Source organism: Elephantulus edwardii, unplaced genomic scaffold, assembly GCF_000299155.1.
Source record: "Elephantulus edwardii isolate Elephantulus edwardi_28Jun2011 unplaced genomic scaffold, EleEdw1.0 scaffold00008, whole genome shotgun sequence".
In the NCBI taxonomy this organism is placed as follows: domain Eukaryota; kingdom Metazoa; phylum Chordata; class Mammalia; order Macroscelidea; family Macroscelididae; genus Elephantulus; species Elephantulus edwardii.
Genome location: NW_006399758.1, coordinates 14,854,708 through 14,881,223, shown reverse-complemented (window position 1 = coordinate 14,881,223; position 26,516 = coordinate 14,854,708). Strand labels below are relative to the sequence as shown.

The 26,516-nt window shown below is 37.7% G+C and overlaps 1 protein-coding gene across 7 annotated transcripts in view; it reads left to right on the top strand.

Moving 5' to 3' along the window:
• Window positions 1-26,516, top strand: part of EYA1 (eyes absent homolog 1 (Drosophila)) — a 235,543-nt gene that overhangs the window by 86,287 nt on the left and 122,740 nt on the right. For all 7 annotated transcript variants that reach the window (XM_006880459.1, XM_006880455.1, XM_006880453.1 and 4 more), the window contains 2 exons: window positions 2,213-2,295; window positions 2,723-2,909. In XM_006880459.1, coding sequence (XP_006880521.1) covers window positions 2,213-2,295; window positions 2,723-2,909 — 270 coding nt within the window. The remainder of the gene's footprint in view (window positions 1-2,212; window positions 2,296-2,722; window positions 2,910-26,516) is intronic.

The following is a 26,516-nucleotide window of genomic DNA, read 5'->3' as shown; positions in this document are numbered from 1 at the left end:
TTTGGATGTGCATAGGGATTTGAGTCTTAGAAGATCCCATTCATCTATGTTATCTTCTCCTGGTTGTAGGTTTTCCAGGATACTGGGAAGACTGTAAATATATTTTAAGATTATAAAATAGGCTTTTGAAATTTTTGTTTTTTAAAAATTTTATTCACTTTGTTATTATTGAGAATATCAGACAGTAAAAGTTGCTATTTCAATAGTTTCTAAGGGTACAATTCAGTGATATTGATAAAATTTTCATTGATTCTTAGCCTTCTCTTCTGAGTTGTTCCTCCCCAATTAGCATGAATTCCTTATGCCCTACGAGTCAGATCTAATTTTTAGAGTTATGTTGTAAGTTTGATCCCACGTAGAGAATCTTGAAATAGTACAATAATTTCTTACCAGTTAATGGAAACTAATTCTTGGTTTTAAGACTTAAGGGGATATTTTTATTTAAGATTTAAAATTATCTTGGGCTTAAAAATGATTTGTCTGGAGTCAATGAGGATTTGGAATTTTGTTTTGCATTCCCTTCCCTTTAACCAGGATTCTCTACTTTAGAATCTTTGATCAAAATATCCAGTAATGATGGCCAGGTACTAGTTCTTATCTCATTGAAAGGAGGTAGTAGTTCATGGAGGTGTTTACTCACACGTTCCATTTCCTCCTCCTAGTCCTCTCTCTCTTGGATGATAGTTTTCAAGCTTTTAAGATCGCAGGAACTAGATCTTAGAAACTAGGAACTAGAAATTAGGAACTTAGGAACTAGAAAGTAGAACAGAAGCACTAACCTGTTCATTAAGGCAATGAATTGGGATGTCCCCTGAAACTATGACCCTGAACCTCCAAACAAGACACCTGAATCCCATGTGAGACTTGCTTCTAATTAAGCAGCCTCAGCAGTGTCTATCTCTGCCTCCCTTTGTCTGTGTTGTTGTATTTCTACTATCCAACTTTTGCCAGAAGGACATCATGCTTGGGAGGGTGGAAGGACAGCACAGGAGAGGAAGACCCTCGATGAGGTGGATTGATGCAGTGACTGGGGTAATCGGGGTGAGTGTCGGAGACGGTGCACAGGACAGAGCAGGGTTTAGGGATGTTGTACATAGGGTCGCTATGAGTGGCAAGTGACTCGATGGCACATAACAACAACAATCCCAGTAGTCAGCTGTGCAATTCCACCCTTCTGCCCTCAGTGAGATTTCTGCCTTTACCTCTTAACTCCTTCCATGATCTTCTTCTTTACATTGCTAAGTAGTTTGAAATATTTTCCCATGGCTTTATTATTTCAACAATTCCATAGTATTTTACCTCATGAATAACACTTATTAAAAATTTCAGAGATGCTTTCTGTGTTTTGTTGTTGGAAATAACACTAAACAATGTTTTTACTAATTATCTCCTTGTATAAATTTATAATTTTATTTGTTTACTTGGTGTTTTGTTTGGTTTTTCCTTAGAACGCAGTCTTTGCAGTCAAATTACTTGGTTAAAATGTATGCAGAATTTCTCAGTCATTGACCAGCTAGCTCATCAGAGCTCCTATTCAGTAGTGTTGGAATAATGTAAATATTGTAAAGTTGGGGTCCACACTGGATTCTGTTCGTTCCTGAACACATACTAGACACTCTACCTAGACAGCAAGGCAGCATGTGTATTTTATAAAACATTGGTCGTGTTCTTCTTTAATCTTTGTTGTATCAAATTTTTCAAGGGTTGGATTTCACTCTTCTGAGACATGAAGAAATGACTTTTCCAGTTGTTCATAATAATAACTTCATAAGTCTAAAACATTTTAAGTTCTTGGATATGGCTTTATCATTTCTGAGCTAGAAAGAACTTTGTAGATCACCAAATCTGATGCCGTCACTTTACATTCAACATACTTCATAAAAAATATGAAAAGTTCTGGTGTATTTTACAATTTGAAATAGAAAGTTAAGTGTCTTAATGTTTTTATACAAATAGACTATTTTTTAGGTATAGTGGGGCACTCATGTAGTCAAAAATTTAAAGCTCTTATTCAGTCTTTTGTAATCCATTGAAATTAAAATTGACAATCATTTTAAGAAAATAGATGTTTAGTCATAATTTTAGCCAGTGCTCTCCAGTATTGAGAATAAGTCAGATGCATTTGCAGTGAAATCCAGCTCTGCCCCATCAAACTGATTTTTCCGGTGGCTGCATTATTCTGTGTAACCTGTTTGTGTTTAATTTTTTTTAGGTAGCAGTTTTACAACGTCATCGGGATTATATACAGGAAATAATTCTCTGACAAATTCCTCTGGTTTTAACAGTTCACAGCAGGTAATTTAAAGCGAAATTAACTTTTGAAATGTTTTCAAATGCAAGAGATAACTTTCCTTTATTTTAAAAAAGTGTGTTTATTTTATACCATAAGTGAGCATGTTCTTAAACTGTTTAATAATGGGCTTTCCATCCTTCTTCCCTTAAAAATATCCTTAGCACAGTCTTTTATAGTTATATATTTGGTTTTCAATTGGATTTAATTGTACCTAGTAATATATGATGGAACAGAAGAAATATGATAAATATTTCTAAGTCTTCCAAAAACTTTTTAAGTCTGAGTGTTTCAGGCATGGAAATATTTTACTTCTGTGCCTTCCTGGATGAATTTGGAGAGGACGCAGAAACAGATATGTTTGCAGTTTTACTTTAAAACATAAGAAATAGGTAGCAGTTTCTGACATATCTCTGTGATTTGCTTTGGTAGGATTATCCATCGTACCCCAGTTTCGGCCAAGGTCAATATGCACAGTATTATAACAGCTCACCGTACCCATCACATTATATGACAAGCAGTAATACCAGCCCCACAACGCCATCCACAAATGCTACTTACCAGCTTCAAGAACCACCATCTGGCATCACCAGCCAGGCCGTCACGGATCCCACAGCAGGTAAACATTTGCATTTTATTAGTCCTACCGGCTCTATTCCTGGTGGTTTAAATGCATTCTTCTGTCGTCATATATTTGTGCAGTGGTTGCAGTTTGGACAAGACCTAAAGATATATGTCTAGCAGCACATTAGTGTGACATCAATTTAATTTTCACTGTTGTTTAAAAATTTTCAGTGTAACTATGTAAACTTCAAGAGTACAGCCATTGGCTAGTTGATTTATAAATATATCCATTTTCAACATGTATGCTGCTTTTTAGATGCATAATTAATTATATATACTCAGCTATAATTATTTATCATCCTAATGAATCATAACTGACTGGTACCAAACACTGAATGTGAAAATTAGTAACTCACCTAGAATTTCCTGTTTCTCTTTTTCAAACAATTACTTTTTTCATCAAAGTAATGCATTGTTCATACATAGTTTTAAAAAGTTCCCACTCATACTCTACTATGAATTTCATGGCCAAGTGTCTGAATGTGGCTCATAGTCACACCTTCTGCACAGCCTCTGGAAGACTCCAGCAAAAGTCTCCCTATCTCTGGAAATATTCCCAGTATCTTAGATACTTCTCCTCCCCCTCATGATTTCTTTCTAAAACTTTTAATTTAGATCCTTAGTCTCCTGAATTTATCTATTTCTATATTTCTAATCTTCACTACTTTTTTTTTAAAAAAAAGAAACGAAACCAAACAAAAATAAAACTTTCTCTTTTTAAATCATAGTAAATATATATATAGCAAGACATTTGGCGTTTCAGCAATCTTTGCATGTACATTTTAAAGAGATTCATTTTTCTTCCCCATGTTGGTCACTATATCAGCTCCTAAATTATACCACCATCATTAATTGAAGCTGAATGTCTCCTAAGCATTGAGTACTCCTCCCCTCTTTCCTACCCCCAGTTTGTAAACACTAAAAAATGTATGTTGATCTCTCTGCTTTTGTCTAATTCAGATAATTTGCATTAGTTGTGTCACACAGTATTTTATGACCTATTTATTTCAAGGTTCTTCCATGTTACATGTGTTAGACCTCTAGTTCTCTTTAATAACAAGTAATATATAGTTGTATTTGGACCACATTTTGTTTGTCTGTAATATCTGTTAAAAGACATTCAGGCTATTTCTATGTTTTGGCTTTTGTGAATGGCATGGCAGTGAACATTGATGTGCAGTTGTCTGCTTGCATTCTTGCCTTGAATTCTTTGAGTTAGTTACCTAGAATGAAATTTCTAAATCATGTGGTAATTCTGTATTTAACATTTTTGAGGAGTTACTACACTGTATTCCGCTGTAACTGTGACGTTTTGCTGTCCCGCTAGCAATGAATGAGGGTTCTAGTACCACCACATCTTCATCAATAACTGTTGTTTTCTACTTATTTAAAATAAAAACCATCCTAGTTAATAGGAACCAATGTGGCATTTTTAAAAAATTGGCATTTCCCTAATGACTGAAGAATAAGGGTGACAGACGAAGAATTGATGAAGTGGTAGTATTGGAAAAGAGTACTGACTGTCCTATGACTACCAAGAGAACACACAGATATGTCCTGGGAAAAGTGTAGCCAAGTGCTTGTTGGAGGCAAAAATGGCCAGCTTTGCCTCTCCTGGTTTGGATATGTTGAGAAGAGAGGCTATTCCTTGGAAAGGGACATCATGGCTGGAAAGGTAGGAGAGAAAGCCCTCAGTGAGATGAATAGACACAGTGACACATTCTTCCCAGTGATGAATGAGCTCAAGTGGGTTGGAGATGATGAGGATGGCACAGAATAGGGACAGTGTTTCTTTCTTTTGTTCACAGGCTCACGGTGTGTCGTAGTCAACTAGATGACACCTAACAACAACAACAATGACTAATTAGAGAAATTACATAGCTCTGGTGGCCTTGTAGATAGGGAGTTGTACTGCCAACTCAGAGTCAGGTAGTTTGAATATACAAAGACTTTACAGGATTGAGCAGTCTCCTACCGTGTGGATTCTAGTCTTTGAAAACCTGCTCACCTGAGTTTGTTCTGACTCAATGGCAATGAATTGGGTTGAATTGTCTAATAGTATTAGATGAGTAATGATGTTGAATATATGTTCATGTTTGTTGGTCATGTATAGCTCTTCTTTGGGGAAACGACCCTTCAAGGCTTGTGCTCATTTATGTAAAAAAATTTCTTTTTATTGATTTGCATATAAAATTCATATACATTGTATTTCATACTTTCCTTCATTCACATTGTGCAATACAATCGTTCCCATAGGTTGTATTTTATAAAATTAATCACCATTGAACTATGCCCACCATTTCCTCACTTTTCAGTTCTGCATCGAATCTTTCTCATTTCCTTTACCTTCTCCCTCTACTTATCAAATTGTGCAATGCTACGATTTTCCCCACCCATTCAATTCCTGCCACTCCCACCCCACCCCTCCTTGAACCCCATGCACATTTTGCTAGTTATACTTCTATTTTTTACAGTAATAGTCTTATGAAGTATTTGTCCTTATGAGACTGAAATCGTTTACTCAGCATAATGCTTTCTAGTCCTCCCCCAATTTAGGTAGTATATTTCTAAATTAGTGCTCCTTAGTGTTACGTAGTATTCCATTATGGGAATGTACCACAATTTCTCAATCCATTCAATTGTGGTTGGACATTTAGGTTGTTTCTGTGTTCTTGAAATTGTGAAAAACACTGCTGTGAACATTGGATTTGAATTGTTTAGAATTTTTCAAATGTAAGAGTTCTTTATTCTGGATATGAAACCTTTAGCTAATATGTTATTCTTGGTGAGTACCATTGAGTCAGAATAGACCCATAGCTGACCCTCCAGTAGATTTTCAGAGGCAGTTAATTTCTCAAGAGGAGATTGCCCCTCCTTCTCCCACAGAGCATCTGGTGGATTTGAACTGTGTGCCTTCAGATTTACAGTGCAGGGTCTTCTTCCAATATGTAGATTGTCTCTTTACTTTTCCGATAAACAGAAGTTTTTCATTTTAAAGAGGTTCCATGCATCCATTTTGTCTTTTGGTACCTGTGCTTTAGATATCAAATCTAAGACTCCATAGCTAAAATGAGGCCCCAGTCATTACCTCCATGTTTTCTTCTAAGAGTTTTATGAGTCCTGTTCCTTCATGGATTACGTGATCAATTATTATCATTAACTAGAAAGCTAAAAGCTACAAAGCTTATTGTGTTATGTGTTGGTTTGTTAACTGAAAGGTTAAGTAGTTCAAATCTTCGAGCTACTACATGAGAGAGTAACGAAGCAGTCTGCTCCCATTAAAATATCCAGCCTTAGAAACCTGGTGGAGGGTCACTGTAAGTTTAAATTCTCTCAATGGCAGTGAGATTTTTTAAAATTAATTTTAGTGAAAGTTTACAGAGACTTAGGGTTTCCAGACATTCATTGTTGAACTTTTTTTCCCTACTCACACTCTCCCCCCCAATTCACTCTTCTCCTTGAAAGTAAAGAAAACCTCTTTCATTGTTATGCAGTCCCTCCCCCCAAGTCCACTCCACTGTGCAGCCTTCACTCTGGACTTCTATAATGACAAGAATACCAATTCATATATCCTTTTAAAACAGTTCTCTCCCTCATTTATTTCAATGCAATATACATCATTCCTCCCCTTCTTTTCTGTCTTCCCTCTTCCTGATGTCCGTCTCATTTTACAACAGTGGCCCTATGCAATATTTGTCCTTTTGTGACTGAGTTATTTCACTCAGTATAATCTCCTCCAGGGTAATCCGTTTTGCATAATATTTCATGAGTTCCTTGTTTTTCAATGCTGCATAATATTCCATTCTTTGACTATACCAGAGCTTGTCTATCCATTCATTTGTTGATGGGCATTTGGGTTGTTCCAGCTCTTTGCAATTGTGAACAAGCCACAGTAAAAATGGGTGTGCATATATCTGCTTGGGTGGTGGTTATGGTTTCTTTAGGGTAAATTCCCAGTAGTGGAATTGCTGGGTCAAATGGTATTTCTATTTGCAACTTTTTGAGAAAGCACCAGACAGCCTTCCACAGTGGTTTCACCATTTTATACTGCCACCAACAGTGAAAAAGGGTTACAGTCTGTTCACAACCTCACCAGCATTTGATGTTTGCTGTTCTTTTAAATTTTGCTATTCTTACTGGGGTGAGATGATATCTCATCGTTGTTTGGGGCAGTGAGATTTTGAAGGAAATGTGCACTCTTTTGCTACAAGTCGAATAAAAATGGTTTTGTATTGGACAACTTTTAAATATATGACATTGTTATAATACTACTGGATGGTTTTTTTTAAATGTATGCAGAAAAAAATTTACGTAGCAAATACTAGTTTGAATTCTGATGTAGATTATAAACTTCTTCAGTGTAGAATTTATTACATTATTAGCAGAGTATATTAGAAATGTTTCCATTTTATTACCTTAAACTTCATATACATCCATAAGGAAAGATAATTACTTGTCCCCAACTTTAGGGAGAGTCGGTGTTTTCACATGATCCATCTTGGTTATACAGACTTTTTGAAAATAATAAAGAGTTTAAAAGTGAAGAGCTTTGTAAATTGGGAATAGCTACAAAGCTGTTTGGGGTGAGTGGAATACTAGAATGACAGAAGGAGTTTGCAGAATAATTTTACTTAATTCATGATTGTTTTTGTGTGTGTAGAATAGAGGCTAAAACAAAATGTATCAACAGTTATGACTATTATGTTTCTTAAATTCATCAGGTTAGAACTTTTTAACAAGGTCCTTCTTTCATGTCAGAAGAATGTATCTCTGAAACATAAGATTATTGTAAATGACCTTTATTTGTACAAGGAGTACTAAAATAGAATTTAAATGAATTAGCATAAGAGGCTTACCCCAATAGGAAACAATACAAAACTAAATCAAACTATGTATAATTAATTTTATGACTGGGTGATCTGTTTTAGCTTTTATTTGAATAAATGCTTAACAGTTTAGGTACTTATTTCAATTTCAGTACTGTGACTACACCATTGGAATGATTTGGACTGGAAAGAAAAGAATGGTTTTTAGTATCTTTCTATTTTCTCCCCTGAAATGAGTATTCTTGAGTCATCTTTTCAGGTACTGCATGGTTAAAGCTGGGAATTTCAGTGAGTTTCTCCAGTGAAAAAGAAATTGATTACCTTTAAAATGCAAGGATGATCTGGTCTAGGATCTGTGATAAAACCACGGATTCAGACTAATACTTAAGATATTATTTGGACTTTCTTAATAGGCATGTAAAACTATAGGCTTATTTTGAAGGTAGAATTAATTCAATGGGAGAATTGGAGTGAGTTCTTAAGTAGAGCTTAACGGGGTTTGTTTTGAAACTTTTAACACAAAGAAATTTTAAAAAAGAATAAGTACATTAATTTTAAGAACAAAACAAACCTATTGTTATGAAGTCAGTCTCCACTCTAAGCAACAATATATTCCTGAGTAAAACTGCGCTACATGGTTTTCTTGGATGTTAGCTTAACAGAAATGATTGCCAGACTTTTCTCCTTACCACTGCTGAATAAATTAGAACTGTCGGACTTAGTTGAATTGTTGTTGTCATGAACCATGTCTAATCATGTTAGAACCTATTCATTGCTCAGCCTCCAATAGGTTTTCAGAGGTAGTTAATTGCATGGGAGGAGATTGCACAGCTTTTTTCCACAGAACAATTGGTGGATTTGAACCATGCACCTTTGGGTTAGCAGCACAATTCTTGGCTTACTAGGCCAGAAGATGAGTACAAATTGTTTGTGCTACCTAGGAACTTGAATTAAATAAATTTTCCTTTTAGTTGAAATAAATTCAGATATTTCTTTTCTTTTTAATGTTTATTTGTTTTAAAGTCAATATTTGAATACTAGAAAGTTTAAATTTAAAGCCATTGTTTTCTAACACTGTAAAGTAAAGCCCAGTTATTCCTTAGTCTTACATATGACCACATTCTGGCTTTCAATTCTGTATTATGTAGAACAGACAACAAAGAGGTTCTCTTCTCACACTTCTTGATATCCATTATTAGATTGCTCATAAAATTGTTTTCTATCATAAAGTCCAAATAAAGATGACCTTATAAGAACATATAAAATAGGAATTTTTATTTTAAGGAAAACATGTACATTTGTTTTTTTCATTTTTCATTTGGTTTGCTTCTTGAATCAGTGAGATGTGTTACTCTTAAGCATGAACTCCCTTGTGAATCATAAGTTTAAAATGTATTTGAAGTATGCCTGTAATTAAATAAAAGTACATGATTTAAATAAAGGTACATGATTTGAATTCACCAGTGTTCCATTGGAGAAAAATCGAAGTCTCCTCCCATGCAATTTACTGCCTTTGAAAACATGCTGGAAGGCCCGCTGTGAGTCTTTTGACTTGACAGTACACAACATAATTAAATATGCCATAGACACATGCACTATCTTAACAATAACATAACTTGAATATTAAAATTCAATCCTAAATTTTAGTCCATTTTCAAAGGTACAAACAGTGCCTTTTGGACTGATTTTTTTTTTTAATGAAGCTTTTTGGGATTTTTTAAAAACTAAATACTGACAATCCTCTTAAAATAAGATTAACATCTGGAGAGAATAAAAGTGCGTTGAGAATACAGCATAATTCATGACTAGTCAGCAAGATCTAAATTTACATACTTAATCAGAAATTTTATGACTGCTCGTTGATTGACGATACCAACACCCATTACCCACCTTCCATCACAGTTTCCAGTGCTTTATTTCCATTTAGTTTTTAAAAAAGATTCTATTAATATAATTTTACTTTATAAAATTATAGGTCCAGTTTTTCCAAGAAAATAGAATCTTGCTAACATTGAGTCCCTGCTTTTTTTAAAAGAGGTATGTGTTTATAGCTACTTCATTAAATAATATCTCAGCAATTTGATGATGCACAGTACATATCATTTTATCCTCCTAGTGAGAAGATTCTGTTGTTAAAATATATTCAGTTTCTGGAAAGGAATTTCAATTTCAGTATCTATAATAGTGTTATCTGATAGACACAAATTTTCCTCTTGTATGAATTTAAGATGGTGTGTTAATGTCAAAATTAAACACATGGTGATTTTAAATTTTAAGGGATGCTTTGACTAATTTTTAATTTCTAAAATATAATTCTTCCTGACAGAATTAACAATTATTTTCTGCATTTAAAAGTTAAAAGGAACTCTTAGGTTCTTTTCCATTTGTGCAAATATTTAAGTTAAAATACTATGGTCCCTTAACCAAAATGGGACATGGGTGCACAAGACTGTGAGCATCTTTCTGAAAGGGCCAGATGGAATGAGACAAGTACAGCTACTCACCACCCTAGAGCAGGAAGCAAATAAAGACTTGCTTAGCTCAGCAGTAGCCCAGCCCCATAGTGTCTCTAGAGCCACACCAGAAGCAAAAAGTTTGTTTATTCATTGGCTCACAGACTTTACTTACACAGTTTTACTCACTTTACACTTGTGGTACTGCGAATGGAATGTATTAGGAAAATAAGTTGAAGAGTAGGGGAAGCAAATAATATCACCCAATGCAAATCCAGGTTTTAATCCATTAGTCACAAGGCACAATTCCTCAATTAATTCAGGCTTTCAGTTCAGCACTCAGCTTCTCCTTCATCTGGCAGGAACAGCAAAAACCTTTAACTGTGGCCTTTATCTCAGGGATCATCTCGTTACACATTGCCACACTTTTGTCACCACCATCACCAGGGTCCTGCTCTCAATGGAGTTTTATTCCATCCTTCCTCAAGTCTTGCCCTTTTTTGTGGGAAGCACTCTTTCTCTTAACCTAGTCCCACAGCTGTTGATGATTTTTAAGACCATGTATCAGCAATTAAGGTAGCTAGGGACTAGTGGGGCTAAGAAATAGCGAAGAAAAGTCAGCTTTAGGCTAACACTGCAGCCACTGAGTGTAAAGGCTGTGTCTATTACCTTACACTGAATCCTTAAAGCCTAAGGCATATAGTTATCAAAATAAACAAGTATAAAAATAAAATAATTTCCATATGAACTTAATCACTATGAAAAAATTTAGGGCAAAACCATAAGCTAATGCATTTTTAAAGTACTAAAAATAACTACATGAGCTTAATTTACACACAAAAAAATTTCTTTACAAAGGCATTTGTTGAAAGAGCACTTAGAGAGTTGTGTTTTTTTAAATGTACTTTTTTCCTTTATTATATGGCCACCTTTATATGTATAATTGATACATAAGCTCTTACAACTACTGAGTCAGATTTAAATTATTTGGCTCAAAAATGTATTTGTTGTCCATAATCTCTTGGGATATCTCATGATGATAACATTAGGTACACTTTAGAATATAGCTGCTATGCCAAGTGCTTTACATGTATTGTCATGTATGGTCTTTCAATATAGCCATGAAGTCAGTGTTGTTTGCCCCCTTTTAGAGATAAGGGAAATAAGGCACTTAGTTCTTAACTGTTCAGTAAAACTTAATGTTATTAAATTAATCAGTAATAATAATCCAGAAAAGAATAGTCACTTGTAATATATATTTTTTGGTTGTCAGTTTTTTCTCTCTCATTTACTGTGATTTTAATGAAAGGAAAGCTGGACTTTCATTCATTCAGTATTGCACAATTTCCTCCCCCCCTTCCATTCCCCTTCCCCCACTCCACTTTCTTTTATTTTAACTTGTAATATATTTTTAATATACTACTTAGAAAGCCATTAGAAAGGGAAAAGGGGAGACGAGAGAGCTGGTTGATAAAGCATTCCTAGTTAATGTGAAGGAAACTGATTACGAGCAGTGAGCTTTCCTGCGAATGCTGTAGAAAAGCCACATTTTCAAAGCATTTGTTCATTTGAATTTATTACAAAACACCTGATGTTGAAATCTACCTTCACATGCACTGACCGCAGGCAGACGATTTACTGGGTAAGGTGATGTACGGGAATCTTGCCAATATTGAATTTCAAGTGACAGAAGAAAAATCAGTATAAGAGGGAATTCAATATGCATGGGAAACCATTTGTTCCCTTTCTTTCTTTGATCCCTGCCAAAGCACAAGAAAAGTAGAGCAAAGCGCCTGAAACACAGGGAGACATTCTTGTGCAAAGTTGTAGGAGACCTGGACCCCTCAGAGGAATTCAGTGACAGGCAGAACATGAGCTGCCCACCCTTCTTCCTTATAAATGCAGGAACTTTGGGCCAGGACTCCACTACCGAGCAGCTCTGTGGCTGCTCTCTGTGGCTTGAACCCCAGGTTAGGGGGTAGCATGCATCTTGAGTACTGCCGTTGGCCGCCTGAACAGTTTTGAAAATGTTTAGGCCACATTTGCTCATTTTCACAGATGGCCTGTGGACTCTGGAGAAGTTTGCAATTTGTTCAGCTCAAAAATAAACTTTTTCAGTGAAATATTTTAAGTTAACATTTTGCAAACATTTGTCAGCAAAACAAATATTTGTATCTAAAATAGCTAGGCGATTAAGATGTGAGAAAACAAAACAGATGTTTGTTTTGGGTTGTTGGGTTTGTTTGGCCTGACGGCATTTGTTTTCTCTCTTTGTTTTTTCCTGGAGGGTTTTGCAGGACTGGTCTCAATGAGATTACAAAATTCATGGAAATAAAGTTCAATCTTTGTCCTGAGTTGTGGGGAGTGTGATAAAAGTTTTGTGGCATGTGAATTTTGAGCTGCAATTTTAAAAAGAGGAGGGGAGATGGATCTTTTAGCATTTATCTGATTTTGTATATTATTTTTTAGTTTGCCTAACTTTTTCAATTAGCTGGAGATCCTGCCTAGTGTGTTTGGCACTGGATTCCAATATGCTGTTCTTTCTTGTATTTATATGTAACATATGATTTATACATAAATAAACTGAGTAAGCACAGATTTATTGAGTTAATTAAATTAGTTTACTCACTCTCCCAAGCATTTATTATTTTATCTTCTTGTGTAACTGATTGATACATTATTTGAAAAGCTGTAAAGGATTAAGGTACTCTTGGGAATGACACAAATCAATGTAATAAGTTTCCTGGTTTAAATTGGAGGACATAGGCAGTTACTGATTCAGCTATTTAATTGAAAACGGTTGGAGACAGGACATGTAAAGTTATCTGTGAACAGTATCCTTCCACCTTAATTCAGATTGGATGCTTAGCAAATGAGTTTTGAACTAAGTAAATTCTTGATAAAGGTATGATTGGTATATTGCTATTAACCCCATTCCTAGCTTGATGTCCAGGTTGTTTGTTTTTTTTTGTTTTTTGTTTTGTTTTGTTTTGTTTTAAGTTTACTGAATAATGTTTGAGGGTGGCACAAAGTATAAAGAAAGGTTTATAGAGAAGAGTAAACCTTACTGCATCTTCGGTCCCCAGCCCCTTGGCTTCTGTCAGCAGAGTTCTGTATCCCTCCAAGGGTGCACACGAGTGTTACATAAGCATATACATAGTTTTTACTCCTATTCTTTGTTTCACCACCTTTTTTAATTTAAGCATGTATACATTTTATTTTGTTTCTTACAGATAATAGAATATGACAGGTAATGTTCTGCATCTTAATAATAGGCAAGGGGAAATCCGTATTTTTGGTATGAATTAATCATACATATGTAACTAGTGGTTTTTTATCTTTTGCTATGTGCTGTGTATTGTTCAAAGTACTGTTTATGCATTGTTGTTGGTGTATGCTGTCAGATTAGTTGCAACTTATAACGATGCTGTAGGACTGAGAGGAACTGTCCAACAGGTTTTCCAAGGCTCTAACCTTTATGAAGCAAATCACCAGATATTGTCTCCCGAGGAGTGGCTGGCAGCGTCAAACCACCAACTTTTTGGTTGGCAAACAAGCACTTAACCATTGTCCTACCAGGGCTTTATTTATACATTACTTTGAACATTTCCCAAGCAGCTCAGGCCGACTGATGTTATTGTTATTATCCCTATTTATAGGTGAGAAAGCTAAGAAGGGAAAAGTGACTTGATGGAGGTCATTGACCACAGTGAGATTCAGACGCCAGAAGCCTGACTGTGATGCTTGAGCTCTTAACCAGTAAATCATGCACCACCTCTGAACCAGCATACATTTAGTGCTCATTAACTGTAAACTGAACGGGGTAAGGGTGAAGACACCAGAAGACCAAAGAAAGACAAAGTGCACAAAAAGGTCTTTTCAGAAAATAAGGTTTTTCAAAATGTGACAGTAGAGATGCCTTGGCAAATTGTTTTCCATGCAGTGAATTGTTTTCCAGGAAGGCCAGTGACGGTGATAGGTAATTCTAAGCAGTATAAAGACAGATGGGGCAAGAGCAGATGCAGAATTGAAGTTTCAGACAAGCAGAAAAATGAAAATGTAAACCCAGAGCTGCAAAAGATGGTAGCCACGTGGTTACTAATTTTCTTTAACAATAATTCAGCCAAGTGATGGGCATGCATTAGAAGGTATTTGTTACTGTGTTGAATGCATTTCAGAGGCAGTTAATCACATAGGAGAGTTAGCAAAGTAGAAATAAAATGTTCGAAAGAGTTTTACTTGGATTGATAATAAAATAAGTCATGAAGTCAGGAGTCAGTGCTATATAGTTTTTGAAAGGTTATCTTGTACTGTTAAGCAGTCCCTGAATTGTAAAACCAGTTTATTGACATTTTTTATGATCTCAACAGTCAGTTGCACATGTTGTCCTTACCTTCTAATTCGGTGACTCTCTTCTGTTGCCACCAGTCCTTACATTATTTCCTAATGTCCTGTCATGGACCTGGGTGGGGAACGGTTTGAGATGACAGCTCTGCCATCTCATTTCCCTCGTCACCAAAAGAGCTCATTCTTTACCTTGCCTGCTGGTTTGCTGCTTTTCTCTGAGCATTTGTTGCATTGGATGAGTCCTAGAGATATGCTCCGGGTTATACATGTACAACAGGCATGCTTTTTTCTATTGCCTTTTCCATGTTGAGCTTCACAAGGGTTGCACTTTTTGCAAATTGAAGCTTTGTGGCAATCCTTTATCCAGCAAGTTCTCTTGAATCCATTTCCCCCACAGCTCATGCTCATTTAATATCTCTGTGTCATAGTTTCTAATTCTCATGATATTTCATACTTTTTCATAGTGCTATTATTGCACACTTAATAGATTCCAGTATAGTATAAACAAATTTTATATGCACTGGGAAGCCAAACAATTCTTGTGACTTTTATTTCAACATTCACTCTTTTGCAGTAGTGTGGAACTAAACCCGTATTATCTCTGAGGTATCAGCCTCAAAATATCTCTCAAAGAGGTATCAGAAGAGAAGTTTATATTTTAAGATTAAAGTCAATATCTTGCTTAATCCAGTACAATGATCTTATAATGCTTTTGAAAATATTTTTCTAGCCGCTTCAGAAACTTCAGAAAAGAGAGCCTCATAAAAGTAAGCTTTCATCTGCTTCAGTATCAGTATTTAAGATAAGTTTTGTCATTTTAACTATTACTGAATTTTCCATGCTTTAATGTATAATTATGCACATTTAACATAGTGAATTTGTGATCTTTTGGGAGTGTTACTGATTGACTTGATAGTTGTAATTTAGTTTGAATATTATTTCTACCATTGCTTCTGTGAGAAGATGCATTCTGACTTTTAGGATAAAATATATCTGACACACAGCTATTTTGTAAATTTACAATTGTCTTTTATCTATAGAGCCAAATGAGTAATAAGAAGCAAATGGACAGTAACTAGGCACGAAATTTACAGTGAGAAGTGACCGTATAGATTCTTTAGCCTTAGGCTCTCACTTTGTTAAGAATACTCAGTAAGATTATATTTTCCAAGTGGCAGCAGAGTGTATCCCCAGCAGTCTCTTTTGATAGCTTCCTGAGTAACAGTCTTGAGACAGACAACCCAGGGGCTGGTGTCACCCTCCCTGCTCTGAGCACACTTCCTCCCGTCATGATGGAGAAGGGTGTCCTTTGATGAGTTCAAAAGTAAGATCAGTCAGTGAAACAATTTACCAACATTCCTCTAAGTCTTTTCTGGTCCTTGGGTAAAATGATTGCTGTTAGTTTCTTTGGAATCTGCGCAGGCCCAGGGCAAAACCACATGCAGTACTAAGAAACACTGCTCGATCCTGTGCCATCACAATGGCTGGTTGTTCAAGTCCTTTTTAATGGCCAGCATGGGTTGTGAGTGCCTTCCAAACAATATGACTTCTCTTCTGTAAGAGTTTCATTGGACCATTGTTGAAGGTGACTTCCTGAGGCTTTCCTTCTCAGCGGTCTTAGTCTGGAAATTCTGCATAAACCTTGCTCAGCTTGAGTGGACCTGCTGGTATTTGTAATTCTGATGTGATCGCTTCTTACAGCATACTCACTCACTCTCATTGATATGGCGTCAGGTCTGACCCATAGCTGACCTCCCGCAGGTTTCCAAGGCTAAAAACAGCATGGGAAGATTGCCTGACTTTCTTTTGTTGAGCTGCTGATGGGAGTTGAGCCAACAGAGAGGCATGTCCTTAGAGTAACAGCACTATTTTCTATGAACTGCATCACTAGAGCTCCTACATACATTTTAGCAACATGTACATCACTCTAGTGTGGAAAACTTACAGATTTGACAGATGATCGTTGGTAGAAAAGGTACCAAAAAATGAAGCTAAACACCCAATAGTAATTATTGTTGAGTCAGTTTTGATTCATGGCTGCCCCATGTATGCCAGAGTAGAACTGGGCTCCTTTGGGTTTTCAGTGGCTGTGAACGTTTGGAAATAGATTGCCAGGCCTTTCATCCTAGGCACTAGTGAGTGGATTTTAATAGCCAACTTTGCAGTTAGAACCTGAGCACTTTATTGTCTGTACCACTCAAAGACAGAGAAGATCATTGAGAAACCGTCCTAATGGAAAGTGCTTGAAAAATCCCATTTGGTTGCTACTGTTCCCCCAGGGAATCTCTAATTCCTCCTAGACACCACAGTTCCAATGAATATGATTTGAAGAAACTGGAGATGACTAGAGATTTGACCCTGGAATAATCTAGGTTGAATCACGGTTCTTCCTGGCAGGTACATATCTCTGTGGTATATCAGTTTTTGGTAAAATTAGAATAATACTTATGGCTGTGTCTTGGAGAAACTGCAGTCAGAATGCTCCTCAGAGGCAAAGATGACAAAGATTCATCTCTCATACTTTGGGCCTGTTGCTAGAAGAGGCTATTCCTTGGAGAGAGACACTATGCTTGGAAAGATGGAGGGTCAGTGAAAGAGAGGAAGATCCTCAGTGAGAGGATTGATACAGTGACTACAGCAGTGAGCTCAAGTGGGTCAGAGATAGTGAGGATGGCACAGGATAGAGCAAGGTTCAGGTCTGTTCATAGGTTTGCCAAGAATCGTGCTTGACTCAATGGCACTTAACAAGAACGTATCAAAAGGAGAGTGCTCTCGTGACCTAGTGGGTAAGTTTTGTTGTCAACCCAGAAGCAGTCTTCTCCAGTGCCTTTTATAGTCTCTGGAAACCCACTCAGCAGTAAGATAAGAGTCAGCTCCAACTGGACAGCAGTGAGCTTAGTGGTACTGAGTCGTGTCTTTGGAATGAGCACGAGAGTGCACACATTTTCCAGTAAAGTGATGACACAGCCTAGCCCCTCAGAGTTATTTCTTCCATTCAGCCATTCAGCAGACAGTTGCTAGAGCTTACTGTGTGCCAGGCGCCGTGTTTGGTGCTGGGCACAAGAAAGGCTTAGTCCTGGCTCTGGGGGCTGCTATTTTCTTCTCCTGTTATAGTATTTTGTTTTCCAGATATTTCAAAGCCCCACAGTGTGCCTCACCAAGATCCTTCACTCTGGTGGCCTAGTCTATAAGTAGTTGCATGGCTAACCCAGTGGTGCCCTAGTGGCCCCACAGGAGAAAGGTGGGAAGTCTCCTTCTGTGTAGTTTACAGCCTCAGAAAACCTGCTAAGGGTTATGCTATGAGTCGGTTCCAACTCAACAGTAATAAATAACTGTGAGGCGTTTCAACCAGAGCTTGAAGGATGGTATACATTCCAGTGAAGTTGTCTCTACAGGAATGGGACATGGATAATGACTACACTCCATGGGTGATAAAGCTCCTGACTTCATTAGCAGATCTTGCATGAAAAATTAATTTAGCTGAGATATTTCAATTAGTGATTATACAGAAATAGGGAACTAATGAATGCTTGTAAAAAAGATTAATCCGTTCTCTAAAATAAATTTGATTAATATGCATTCATCTCTAGTTTATTTTACACAAATTTATAGGGGAAAGTTCTGTAGGCTGATAAAATTATCAAGATGCCTTTGTTTTATTTTTGGTCCTTTAATAAGATACTATTTCTTGTGATTGACATATATTGTATTCTGAGCCACACTGAATTCCTTTATCCAAAAGATCTCATATAAAAATTTCCTTTTTAGGAATTCCCAAGTTTAAAATTGTCACAGCCATACTCTTCTGGATGTAATATTAAAGGTTTGATAGACTGTTAGTCCCCATTAATTTCAAGGAGCTTTTTGAAGACTAATTAGAGTTGCCTTCCCTGCAGGAATCTGTCCTAGTTGGGCCTCTTAATTTTCGTAAGAGAATGTCCTTTCTATTCTCAGCACAGCTGACTTAGTGACACATACAGGTCTCCCTTCAGCCCAGCAACCAAGAATAACTCCACTACAAGTAACTGCTTGGTGTAACCTCGTGCCTCCTTATAACTTCAAACTCAAATGAAGAACTTGTTTCTGTGTATTTACAAATAATACAGAGTGGCTCCAATTCTTCTAGATATTTAAAAGTTCACCCTAACAGTGGGAAAGAATATCCTGGAGCCTTATGCCCCCCTCCATCTCTGTCAGGTTTCTGTGCTCTGATACACTGAACCTTGATATTAGGTAATCAGCCTGGGAAATAAGGGCCTTGGGGAGCTCATTGCTTGGTTTAAAATGAAGCCTTGTTTTCAGCATCAAGCAGTGTCTACTCAGTGGGCAGTCTTAGGAGACACTTTGCCCTTCTCTCTGTAGTAGAAACATGGACATTTCCATGGAGGAAGTGGCTTGTCTTGTCTTATGCACCTAGAATGGGTTGCATTGCCTTCTCTCTAAGCCTATTTTATTATTACTACCCATTATTTTTTATTTTCATGTACTCAGCATTTTAAAAATATTTTATAATGTCAATGTTTGTTCAGAACTCAAACTCATTGCTGCAGTCACCATGTCAGTCCATGTCCTGGAGGGTTTTCCCCTCCTTTGCTGACCTTCCACCTTTCCAGGAATGACATCCTTCTCCAAGGCCTGGCCCCTCCTAACATCCCAAAGTGCATTTGTGAAGTTATTGCAAATCGTTTATAGAGAAAGTGCGATATGAGTCATTCACAAAATAAAATTACAAATTTAGATGCTTTTTATTCAACAAGAATAAGGGCCAGAGAAGAGATTTAGCACAACCACTCCAAGCTCAGAAAGCACTTATTTTACAAATTGCCTTACAACCGCAATTTTGTAAGCTTCACCATTTTGGTTCACAGACAGAGAAAAAGCTATTCGTGATACTCGTGTAACTTGCCTCCCAAGAACACACACCTCTTCATCTTAAAGACCTGTGTAATTAATAGGTTTGTTTTCGTTTCACGTAATTCATGTAAAGTAGCACATTGCCAACTGTAAATGACTTCCCAAATATAAGATACTCATTCCTGGTATGGCCATGGTTTTCAGCATCTGCAGTTTATTTTATCTTCCATTGCTGACTGCTCCTCAGTGTTCTCTCTTCAGGCATTCTAACACCTGCAGGTTTTCATGGAATCACTTTCCTTTTCATTCACCCATTTAGTGATTTCCCTAATGTATCTATTTCAATATACTTGTTAATCTAATTACCTCCCTCAGCACAGTTAGCGTTGATATTGATAAAGGTTACCAAGAAAGCACACTTCTCTAGAGATTTATTCCTTAACTGTGGGAGTAAATTGTCTTATATTGCCTCCTAATTGGAGAAGTGACAGAGAGAGAGGGTTTTTTCCCCTACTGTGTATGTAAATGAAGATTGTGGAGGATCTTTAGCCTTTTATTAGCTATTCATTGAATATCTCATACAAAGTACTGCAGGGATCAGAGAGCAAGAACACAGCCTGTTCTCAAGCTCACAGGTACATAAGATGAGGCAAGCCACTTTATCCACAGAAACACCCACTTCACCATACAGAGACTAGATCAAAGTGTCACAGGACTGCCCACTGGGCACTGCATGATGCTAGGAATGGAACACGTCCCTGTTTTTAAAGAGAACAGTAATTGTTTTAGGGTTCTGATTTCTTACACAGTGCATTAAAAATACAGTTGGATAGTACACCATAGAATTCTAGAATAGTCTTGCTTATGATAAAGATAAACATATGCATTTATTTCAAGTTGGAACCAACTCATAGCTGACCATCTAGTAGATGTTCAGAGGTTGAAGACTGATCTTCTTTCTCCCATGGAGCTGCCGGCTTGTTTGAACCACCAGAGAGATGCTACCTTTGGGTTAGACTACGCCACCAGGACTACCTTATAAATTTACCTTATTTATGTAATGGTAAATATTAAGCTGCCCACATTCATGTGAAAGAATTGAACCCATTCCATATATAACTTACACAAAATAGGTTCATACTTTGAAGTACCTGATGAGATGCTTGGAGTGCAGGATACAGGGTTGAGTTGGAATGTTATACTAAAGGAATATTTTGTTACTAAATGTAGTTTTGTGAACAGACAATCCTATTGGTGTTATTACTTGCCATCAAGTTGATTCTCATACTCATGAGTAGATTGGAACTGCCAACCTTTTGGTTAATTTTCCAGCACTTAACCATTGTGCCACCAGTGACTCTTTACAGAACCTAGTTAAAAAATGAATTTGTAAACAAGTCCCATGGTAGAGTGGACAGGAAGAATGAAGAAATGGAAATTTCTTGGGTAGTGTTTAGAGTGAAAAATAACAAGGAGGTGATAGTTCTACTCTGCTTTGAAAGGTTGGAATGAGTTTGAAAGATAGAGCACAGGGAAGAGATATTTATTCAACATTCCAGAAATAGACCATTTAAAACAATGACAGGGCACCATTTCCATCAAAAAACACTTAAAGCATGCTTAAATTTCACAAAAGAATGAAATTATTTTTAAGTTGGAAGAGTACTTCATGACCAGTTTTACAAATAAAGTAACTGAGCCCAGAGAGGTGACTCACCAATGGCCAGTTAACAGAACAGTGTGAATGTGTTTGTACAAGATACACAAGCACACATTAATATCCTTATGGTGGACTGTCGTCATTTTACTTTGAGGAAACTGAGATCCGAACAATCACCAAATAGTTCTATAAATTATGAGTTGCCAAGCCTGCTCTAAAGTATATAGAAACCAAATTTTAAAAAAATTAAACGTACAGAAACAATGGTTTTAATATATAGGTTATGCTATGATAAAGTCTGAACTATTTTCAATGGTTGGCTTAGTCAGAAAATACGAATATATGGACTATAATTTGGAAGATGCACCCCTGTCCTTTAATAGAAAGTCATATTTTTTCCAGAATCAGTGAGAGTTCCTTAGTTCTGAGCCCAAGGCCGCTCTGTTATCTGCCCCTAGTGGGAATCTCTTTCCTGCATTGCGGAGGGAAAACACTGGCCCAGAGAAATGAAGTTGCCCTCTCTGAGGAAAGTCACATCGTGTCAGGAGGACATGGAAGGCAAGAGAAGGCCTATAGAGTTGGAAGGCAAGAGAAGGCCTATAGAGTAGGAGGATGCAGAGCTGACAGACCTGGGTTTGAATTCTGGCTTTGGCACATACTAGCTAAAAGGGCTTAATTTTTATGTCTTTCTGACTGTAATGTGAGGAAAACAATGTGTCTCTGAATAGATCTGAGGTAGAACAAGCCAAGAGCCTAGAAGAGGCTGTATTCTATCTACCTGCTTCCTTTTCTACTAACACAATTCTACTTAGAAAAACCAAGTTGTTTGTAAGTAAGAACTCTTCCTGACTGTACACAACTTGAAGTAAGCTGAACACAAGGAATGGAGTAATGAACTAAGTGTGTCTCACGTCCTGGCCTGTCAGCTCCCCTCCTTGAGTGAATGCAAGGGCACATTGTTGAGTATTTACACATAGTATCCCCCCTTGGAAGAGTGGTTAGATAGAAATTTGTGTGGGAAATTACTCTTGCTAGTTCTCCTTTTGCTAGTGATGTTTCACATTAGGGTAGCTAGTTCATTCAATGTCAATGTTCATTGTGTTTTTGTTATGTAATGACCTATACAGCTGGAGGCATTAACATTTAGTGGGGTATGTACAATATAAAATTCTTCAGTCTCCATTCTACTAGATGGCACAAGTAACCAGTAAATAGAAATTACAATTCTTTTTATATGCCATTGAGTCAGAACCAACTAGCTGCCCCTCTAGCTGGTTTTCAGAGGATGTAAATTGCATAATCAGTAGATTGCCTTTGTCCCTGATGGATTCAAATGCTTGCCTTTCGGTTGCAGTTCTGCCCTTTGTCCATCCAGCAGGCCTCCTTCAAGTGCAACTTGTAGTGAAAAATGCTTGAAAGGATACAAGCTGGGTCAGGTAAGGAGAGTAGAGATGGAACCAAGAAACCACTTCAGCAAGCATTTAGAAAGGAGCTCTTTGGGAGGGTGACATTTTAGCAGAGACCTGAGGAAGATGAAAACGAGCTGCCTTAATATCAGGGGAAGAGAGTTCAGGGGAGTGCTTGATGGGCGGGAGGTGGACCCATCCTTGGGATATGCAGGGAATTGAAAAAGGTATGTGCAGATGGAGCAGATGGGGTGAGAAGAGGCCAGATCACAAAGGCCCTTGTGGACAATAATGTGATTTTTATTTTTAAAGATTTTTAAAATTTTCTTTGGATGAGATGAGAAATGTTCAAGCAAAAGAATGACATCATTTCATCACATTCAAAAAAGAATCTCTGAGTGGTGGGCATAAAGGTGTACCAAAGCAGAGAGAGCAAGTAGGAGTAGTGGGTTGGCAGGTTTCTGTTAGGAAAGGACTGAAGCAGTCTAAATGAGGGCTGGGGGTGGCTGGGCTTGGGGGATAGGAGTGCAAGTTGCAGAAGCAGTCAGATTGGAGATACTGGAACATAAAATGACCCGTCTTTGTCAATAAACTGAAAGTGAGGTTTGGAAAGTTTCATAAAAAAAAATTAATGTGAGAGAGAAGAAAAAGAATGTTTACTCAGAGATGACACTGAAAATGTGGGCCTTAACAGCTGGAAAATGCATTTAGCCATTTACTGCGATAGGAAAAGACTTCAGGAAGAAAAGGTTTTGGGGGGGGGAGAATCAAGATTTGAGTTTACTGCATGTTAAGTGAGAGATAACTATTAGAAACCCAAAGACAGGTGGAAAGTAAGCAGTTGGCTGAATGCCTGATGTTCACAGGATAGTTTGGAGCTTACATTTGTGAGTCATCACTTATAGATGCTATTTAAAGTCTCTTGACTAGATGGAGTCACCATGAGAGTAAGTGTAAAAGTAGAAGGGGTGGGAGCCAAGTGGTGAGCCTGAGGGAAAATGAGAGAGGAATTTAAATAGCATGCATTTACAGTTATGTCCTTTTCATTTAAGAGGTGGGGGTAGGTGGGTTGGGAGGTTGTGGAGTAGGATGTAGATTATACAAGGTAATAAAGAAATAAGGCTGCAGGGAAAGTGGAGATTACTTTTAATGCAAGAAATAGATCTAACCTATTTGTGTAAATATATATGAATAATCCAGAAAGGAGAGCATTATTAACTAGAATAGGTAAGAAGGGATGGGATCTCATATCCTACTGAAGTGTTGGCCTTAGAAATGCAAAAAGTTCATCCATTCTAACACGAAGGATCAGTAGACTATATAAGTAGTAACAGTGGGCAGTGGGTCAGTACACCTTGGTAAAATCCATCATGTGTATGTTGTCAGTGAATGAGAAGTCAGCTTCCTTTCTGGTGACAATGAAGATTTGAGAGCTATCTCATGTAGGCAGGGAGCTTTGGCAACCAAATAGGTAAAGAATTGCACTGCTAATTCAAAGGTAGTTCAAATCCACCAGCTGCTCAGAGTGAGAATGATGATAAATCTACTCCTATGTGGTTTTCAACCTCTTAACACCCACTGGAGGGTCAGCAAAGAGGCAATTCTAATTCAGTGGCTTATGACAACAATCCATATAGTTTCTTGTATTTTGTCTGATATGCAGACAAATCTAGGCCACATTGAATTCCTTGGGGTCAAATGTGTTACCATGTTCATTTGGGTCCTCAGTGTTGAGCATGCATTTGACCTGTTATTAATGACAGGAGAGTTGATTCCAACTCATGGCCACCTAATACAGCATCACCCAGTCTTTGGGCATCTTTGTGACTGAACACCAAGCTATTTGAGTCTATTGTTGGAGCTATTGTCTTAATTTCATAAAGTGTTTTTCTCATTTTTGCTGACTCTATCAAACATGATATCCCTTTCTAACTAATTGGTCTTTCATGATATTCTCAAAGTTATTGAATCTAAGTCTTTCCATCCTTGCTTCTAGGAAACATTCTGTTACATGTCTTGAGGCACATGGTACGCTGTATCTTCTCATACAATCTAATGGGAGTACTTGCTTCAATAGCCCAGGTGTTCATGATAGTCACAGGCAGTACTGCATATGTATAATTCATGCAAGTAAAGGCAAGAAAACAAACAGATTCATCCTAGAGAGGGTTAAACCAGGCTAGTCCTTGGAGGCAAAGATTCTGGGGCTTCGTCTGACATACTTTGGACATGTTGCAAGGAGAGACAGGTCTTTGGAGAGGGACATCATGCTGGGTAGAGTAGAGGGACAGCACAGGAGGGGAAGACCCTCTATGAGGTGGATTGATTTAGTGACTGGGGTAATCGGGATGGGTGTGTCAGAGGCAATGCGATTGGCACAGGATAGAGCGGGGTTTAGGGTTATTGTACATAGGGTTACTATGAGTCGCAAATGACTCCATGGCACCTAACAACAACAACAAAGGCAGGATGAAAATACAAGACTCCTTGTTTGATGGCACAGTCCATAGGGAGTTGTGCTGCTAACCCAAGCACTCACCCTCTCTGGGCTCTATCAGTGACTCCTTGAAAGAAAGATAAACAGTCTTCTCATGTGTTATTCAGAGCTCCGGAAAACCAAATGGAAGGTCAATTATGTGTTGATTCTGATGTGATTTAAATGAGTGAATTGAATGTTCAAAATAATACTAAGAATTTGAAGATGGCAACAGAGAATGAAGTAGATCCTTTTGAGTGGTGAGTCTTAGACACAGCAACAGATCGAATGTGATCAAATACAACTGAAGAACGAACTCTTGTCAACAGGCCAAAGACAGAAGCCAGTGAAATGACTCCTTTAGAGGAGAAACTTTACATATGTTGTATTCGCCTCTCCTCCAGAAATTTGGGGCCATCTAAAGAACAGAAAATGGGACGTAGGAGCACGAGGTAACTGCGGTAGTTACCATTTCTCTGAAAGGGCCAGAGGAAGGTAGACTAACACAGCCCCTCAAGGCCCCAGAGAAAGAAGCAAATAAAGAGCCCATAGCCAGGCCTGGTGGTGCCTCTAGAACCACATCAGCATTAAGAGTTTGCTCATTGTTGACTCAAAAGACTTACAGTTGTGGTTCCTAGAATGGAGTTTATTGAGGAAATAGAATGGAGAGTGGGGGAGACAAAGAATATCAGTCATTGCAAATACAAGTGTTAGCCAAGCAGTCCTAAGGCACAATTCCTCAGACCAGGCTCTGATTTCAACTCAGCAAGCAATGACTTTTCCTTCCATCATCAAAGGCAAGAACAGCAAAACCTTTAACTTTGGCCAGTACAAATGCAAGAAATCTCTGACCACACCTTGCCACAGTTTCTCTACAGCAAGGCCACAGTCTTTCCACCTCTATCACCAAGGTCTCCCCAACACAGTCACCAGGGTCTCACTTTCACCAGGGTTGCTCTATTCTCACTGAAGTCTTGCTTCCACTAGTGTTGTTACTAAGCGCTTGAGGTCTCTCACACACATTCATATATGTCTCCCTCTCTCTCTCTCTCTCTCCCCCCTCCCCCTCCCCCTCCCTTCTCCTTACTCCTCTCTCTCCTCCCCTAACCCTTCTCTCTCTTCTCTCCCTCCCCCCTCTCTCCCACTCCCTCCCTCCTCTCACAGTTGTTGATACATGTGTATACAGTTACAGTTAAAGTAGCTGGACACAAAAGGAAGCTTAATGTAATGGTTTAAAACAAACAAACAACAACAACCCAACTGGAGGCTAACACTGAAAGGGAAGAGAGATGGAGTCCAAGCAAAGAGTCCTACCTTCACAGAACCTAACTAAAGATGAATGTGCGGGAAAATATATCATAGCAATTTAGAAATATTTGCAACAAAGCATAAGCTTACTTGTATCACCTGAAGTAGAATACACAAATGTCTGTCATGAGAAAGGGGAGGTGCTTAATGGCAGGAGAAACTAAATCTCAGGGATATACTGTTATCAGTATATCATTGTTGTTCTGTAATGTACTGTCGAGTTGAAACCCACTCATGACTGACCCTTTTAGTGGGTTTTCAGAGGCTGAATA